The sequence below is a fragment of the Eretmochelys imbricata genome, chromosome 1 (genome assembly GCF_965152235.1).
Source record: "Eretmochelys imbricata isolate rEreImb1 chromosome 1, rEreImb1.hap1, whole genome shotgun sequence".
NCBI classification, from domain to species: domain Eukaryota; kingdom Metazoa; phylum Chordata; order Testudines; family Cheloniidae; genus Eretmochelys; species Eretmochelys imbricata.
Window position 1 is genome coordinate 57,474,276 of NC_135572.1, and position 6,000 is coordinate 57,480,275.

Sequence of the window (6,000 nt, forward strand, 5' to 3'; positions counted from 1 at the left end):
AATTGTAAACGGGGAACCATCATTGAACGGGTGAGCTGGGTTTCAGAGCCTGGGCTCCAGCCCAAATGTTTACAATGCTATTTTTAGCCCTGTAACACGAACTTAGCGAGCTCAACTCAGTTGACCCAGGCTCTGACTCTCTCTGCTGTGGGTTTTATTTTCCCCCCTGTGTAGATGTATCTTAACATACAAATGTACAAATTCATAAGAGAGTGTCTATAAGCTGAGCTGTGTGGCACCAAAAAATAAATAAAATCAACTCATGAAACTATTTATTTTATTTTAAGCATCATGGCCTCTTTGTTTGAAGATTAACATTAAATAGATTATTTTAATTCTGTTTCGACATGTAAGTATTTTACACCCATTTTACAGCTAGGTAAACCAAGGTACAGAGGGATTAAATGACTTATCCATGGTTACGTAGTGAGCCAGTGACAGAGCCCCGAGTAGTACCACTACATAACGGTAGCATGGTCAAGAAGCTCACATATGCCATGTAGTGATCAACTGTGAGAACACAATGATGAAAAGGGATGTTTAAGGAAACTTTTAATGCACAAAAAACTAATAAGTAACAATGTAGCCAGGTGCAAAAAGTGTTCATAATTTGTCAAATATACTTTTAAAAATATCTGATATATGATGCATGTTCATATAAGATAAAAAAAGACACCAGCTTGGGTTTCTCGATGTTGACACAAGCATTGCACAAACACCACTGTTTTCCTGCCTCCCAAAATTAGGCAAGAGCTTTACAATTTAATAAGCAGTGGATTCAATTTGAAATGTAACCATGAAGACATATATAAGTGGAACATTTATATTTTACCCATACAGCAAGTTATAACTGCCTTTCTTCTTATGTTCTACATGGGTATTTTTTCCTGACTTTCACTAAAAGGATTAATTATTAATTATTTGAAATGTAAGTGGAAAAGATTCTTAAAGTCACAGTTTCAAATAACTTCTAATTAAAGAAGGGAAAAATTAGAGCTTTGAATATATTAGTAAATTAATATTGCAAGTTGTTAACTCTTTAAAGCTTTTCACATGCATTAAAAACCTTACTACAGACCTCAATCCTGCACTCACTGAATTCAATTGAAGTTTTATCATTGACTTCAAAAGACAGCAAGAATAGGTCCTGGGCATTAAAAAGTATATGCACAACAAATTCTAAAATTATTTTAAAAGATAACTTCGTTTTGGTATTTTTAACGAAAAATATAGCACTGCACAGAAAACTGTGCCTTATGGTTCATATAAAAGGTCATGAATCATAAAAGCCATATAGATTAATTTTAGTAAAACTAAGACAAAGAAAACATATTATGGCAAGTCACTCTTTCAGACAGTTTAGTATATGTATGCAAATGAAAAATTAATATGTCACCATCCTCCTTATTTGTTGCTTCCCCCACCCTTCCTTCCAATTAAAGGAGAGGCTATATATAAGAAAAAAAATAAGGCCATGTATATTTCTCTCTCTCTAAACATGCAGCTTTCCTCAATATCAATGGGTGTTCTGCCACAGATTGCAGCTGTGTATGGTGGCACTTGGTTTTGGGGGCAGAGAAGAGTGTTCAGTAACAACTGAAAAAAAGGCAGTGATTTTGAAAATCAAGAATTACATTGTTCTGAGAAACAGATACATTTAATTTAGCCAAAGGTGATGCTGGAACTCTTTCAAATCTCATTAATAAACAGCCAATACAAACTAATTGGTTTATATGTTCTATTCTCTTTATTTAAGTACTTGGCAACTCAGCCCAATCCAGTCTTATTGGATTCAGTAACTTAAAATATACTGTTTTTGATCTGCTTTCCAACTTGATCAACTGAAGAACATACAATAGCACAAAGATACATTCAAGTGGATTTGTAAAACGATGGTTTAAAACTGGAATCAAACTCTGCTGTAGAATAGGGGTTTGCCTACTATTGTGGCTAACAGCAGCATCAGCTCAGGAAGAAAAATACATTTTATGGAACTATTTCATGAATTATAGTGGTAGTTAGTTGCTATATAACAGTTTTAGCAATACATATATATAAGCTCATGCTTGAATAGAGATGAAAATGGTTCACAAAGCTTGGATTTGCTAGAGTGTCAACACTATTATTCACTGAATGATAGAAAGAGACCACTTAATGTATAATAATAAAACTGCTACTGAATGATTTTGACAGTTGTTCTTAGAATACTTTCATAGTATGATTGTTGAACTTAAAAATAGGTGTCAATTGATTCTTTTTCAACACCGAAATAGCTACATAACAAGGAAACCAGCTGAGTTTTTGCAATACTATTATGAAGATACAGAAAACCCTATTTCTGCTTTAAGAGTAATAAGCAAACAATATGAGTAGCCTTGATAGAATTCAATTTTTATATAATTTTGACACATAATATTGACATTATTTTTAAACATTTTTATCCATTTAAATTTTCACAGTTGAGGGAAATCACGGGTGAGTCAGCCAAAATTATTTAATGACAACCGTTGTGATTAAAAAAGTTAAACTTTATAACCATTAAAACACAAACTGTCAACAACATGTCAAAATATACAAAGTAAATAGCCTTCCATCAAACTCTAATTGGCTAAGTAGGAACTGCTTGAGAACTTATCTGTAAATTTCTATTATTGGTGGAAATATTTTTTCATCCGTTTGTGTATGTACGGTGAAATCAACGTTTATCAACATTTACCAGAAAAAATCTCATCCTTCCAACCCTAAATATGAGCAGCTGATTTGGTGGGTAAACAAAAATAAAAATATAGTTGCATGTACCTCTTTCACATGTTTATCACAGACTAACATCTGCTAAACATAGTAAAATAATGAAAATACAATGACCTATTTCTTTTGAAGACATATTTCAGTGTAAAGCATTCTAGCTGATAATTACCATATGTCATGGTTAAAATTCTGCAAAACAGTGCGTTCTTCTAAAGCTACATGTTCCAGTGTCAAAAGTGTGACAGGGATGTGACACAAAATCATCCATATTAACAGCTCATCAACACCAGACATAAGCAGCTGCCACGCTGATCACTAAGGTCTAAAGGCTAATGTCACCATCTGGGGCAAATCCTTTCAAGTGCCCCTTCCAACAAAAGACAGGTTTTTCTATTTTGGAAGAGCATGGTAAATTAAAAGTGACTTGACATGTCAAGGATTTTCTGAACTTTGACCCAGCTATGAATTAGCTGATTATGTTGTTTTCCCTTTATTCACATTCCAGATTCCCAGAGGGTAAAATGAAAAGCCTGTTGCCCAACAAATAGAAAAAAAAGTGTGGATTTTTTCCTTTATGCTGAAGCCAGATAAAAAACATTAACCTGCAGGGACTAGTCATGTCCACAATATTGTAGCTATTTAAGGTGAAAGGAAAAATAGCCCACAATCTCTCAATCTCAGAAATGTGCAGAAAAATGTGTAATTTATAAACGAAGGTATTTAAATTTTGCTCATTTGATTACGATGAATATAAAAGGAAATCATAAACCTAATCCCATATGCAGCTGAATCCCTTTTTTTTTTTAAACCAGTAATAATATTATTTTGAAATTGTATACCCAGCATCTGACAGCAGGTGGCAGAATCCGTTTCACTGTTTTGTCACACTTCTGGTCTTATACACTAGCATAGTGGCATGGATCTCATACATTGCAAAGGGTATAATCCACCAGCACAAGTTGAGCTCAAGGTGCCTCCTCTTTTCCTGAATCTCACCATGGGACTCAGAAGCAATTTGAACCCATGACTGGTGTGAGAGAGGGAAAGAGAGAAAGCCCCCTTCTTTACTCCCCAGACTCCTGTATGCGGCCAGGGACCAAGGTGAGAAACAGGAATGCTCTTGACTCCTCTGACTCCTTCACAGCTGGAAAGGAAGCATCTGTTGTACACATGCACAACCCTATGCCTCTAGCTTGGGTCATGCAGAGAAGAAAAAGTCCTGGCAAGAACTGAGGAGGTACTGACCTGGGAGGGAAGGATGGCAGGAGAAGACTTTCAAGCCCCTTTGTAGGACCCAGAAAAGATCTAGAGCAGCTGGGACAAGATGGAGAGGTGGCAGCCTCCTCTAAGCAGAGCCAAGAGGCAGCCAAGGGCTAAAGGCACCCCTCCACGGTCTCCCTTCCTCCCCCTAAAGACAGGAGAAGGGAGGGAGATGAGACTAAGAGGTAAGGAGGGCTGCAAATCCCTTGTCCATGGCCCCCTCCACAGAAGTCCTACTTGAGGACTCAGCCTCTCTTCCCACAGGAAGCCAGGTGACAGGAGAAGGCAGCAGCATCTGAGATAGGGCTGCAGTGGAAATACCCTGTCTCTGCCATAGAGAGGGGCAGAAGGTTGCAACAACAGTAGATGGGAGTGAGAACAGAAGGGGATTTGGAAAAAAGTATTGTCTTGTGATCAAAACACTGGACTGATCCTCAGGAGATTTGGGTTCTGTTCCTGGATCTGCCATAGTCTTCGTGTGTGACCTTCACCAAGTCATTTACTATGCCTTGGTCCCCCATCTGTAAAATGAGGATGACGATAAAACTTTCCTGCCTCAGCTGGCTGTTGAGAGAGTCAATTCATTAAGATTGTGAGGTGCTCTGATACTATGAGATAGAATATTTCCTGCTTCCCCAGGGCACTAAACAGGAGGATCAACAGGTGGGAGCTGGCTAAGAGACACCCCCCACCCCAATCCTTTGTGCAGCTGGGCAGGAGGAGACAGGAGCTGGAAGGAGACAGCCTCTTGGCTGCAGCTGTCCCAGTCTTGTGCACAGCAGTACATTTCAGCTCCTGTGCATGTCCCCTGAGAGCCTCTGCTGTGGGCTTGCACATTCCCTTGTTTGTATGGGCCTTTCTGGAATACAGTATAACAAACAGCCAGGAAAACTGAGTCGAAATCAAAGGGGCACTCTGGGGCAGGCCAGCTGCACCAACATAATGATTATTTGTGACTGTCATTATAGATACATCTTTTGTGTGCCCTGACCTAAAGCCAAACCTAGGGAGCAACTACCCTGAGTATTTATGACCCAGCCCAGATTCAGCTCAGCGTTTTCCCAATCCGCAAGGTAACGCTGATAGTGCAAAGCTTGAACCTAACTCACCAGGCAAGACACAGAACAGGGGAGCGAGCTGCGGACCCGCTGCTGCCTCTCGGAGCAGGAGCAAAAGAAAAGAGGAAGCAGAGAAAAGCAACAAGTGCAGCAGCATCTCTGTCCGTCTCGCTGCGAGATCGGGGGGGGGGGGGGGGGGAGAAATCAAACCAGCAAGACGCAGGAGCTGAGCCAGCCAACCCCACCGCCCCCCCACTGGCTCCCCAGGGGATGGCAGCGGGGGGGGGGGAAGTACCGCACCGCCCCCCATGCGAGCCAAGCGGGTTCATTTCTGGGGACCGCTCCCGGCCAGGCTATCCGGGGCTCAGCAAGCCTGCCCCGCTCCCCTGGACCCCATGCCCTCGCTGCAGAGCCGGGGGCCCCTCCACCCGCATCCGGGCCCCAGCGCCCCCCTTTTGCCTCCTCTCCCGCCCCCCGCCCCTGCGCTGCCTGCGCCCCTGCCCGGGACTCACCCTCCTGTCTCGGCTCCCGAGTCCACGCAGTCATCCTCGCCGCCCGGCTTCCTCTCCATGGCACGCGTCAGGGCTCCATCTCCGCGGCCGCCGCCTCCTCCCCTCCCCCGGCGGGCTGCGGCCGCCTCCCGCCAGCGCTGGGGGCGAGGAGCCCGCGCAGGCCGCCGGGCTCCCCTCTCCCTTGGCAGCGAGAGCGTGTGCGGGAGCCTCCCCGCCTGCAACCGGCTCCGCCGCGCGGCTCCGGGTGTCAGCGCCGCTCCTCTGGCCCGGCCCCCTGCCCGCCTTCGCGCGCGGCTCCTGCGGCTCCCCCGCCCGCCCCGTGGCCTGCCCGCGCCACAGCAGCGACTCTCCCGCTCAGAAGGGGGCGCAGCCCTCCCCCCACGCTGCGGAAGGGGTCTGTCCCACAGGTGACATCTTCGCTG

The 6,000-nt window shown here is 43.5% G+C and overlaps 1 protein-coding gene across 1 annotated transcript in view; it reads right to left on the reverse strand.

The window, feature by feature from the left end:
* Positions 1 to 5,774, reverse strand: part of FAM124A (family with sequence similarity 124 member A) — a 67,433-nt gene extending 61,659 nt beyond the window's left edge. Inside the window, exon 1 of the mRNA XM_077806810.1 lies at positions 5,579 to 5,774. Within this exon, the coding sequence (XP_077662936.1) occupies positions 5,579 to 5,612 (34 nt within the window). The 5' untranslated portion in view covers positions 5,613 to 5,774. The remainder of the gene's footprint in view (positions 1 to 5,578) is intronic.
* Positions 5,775 to 6,000: the final 226 nt, after the last annotated feature.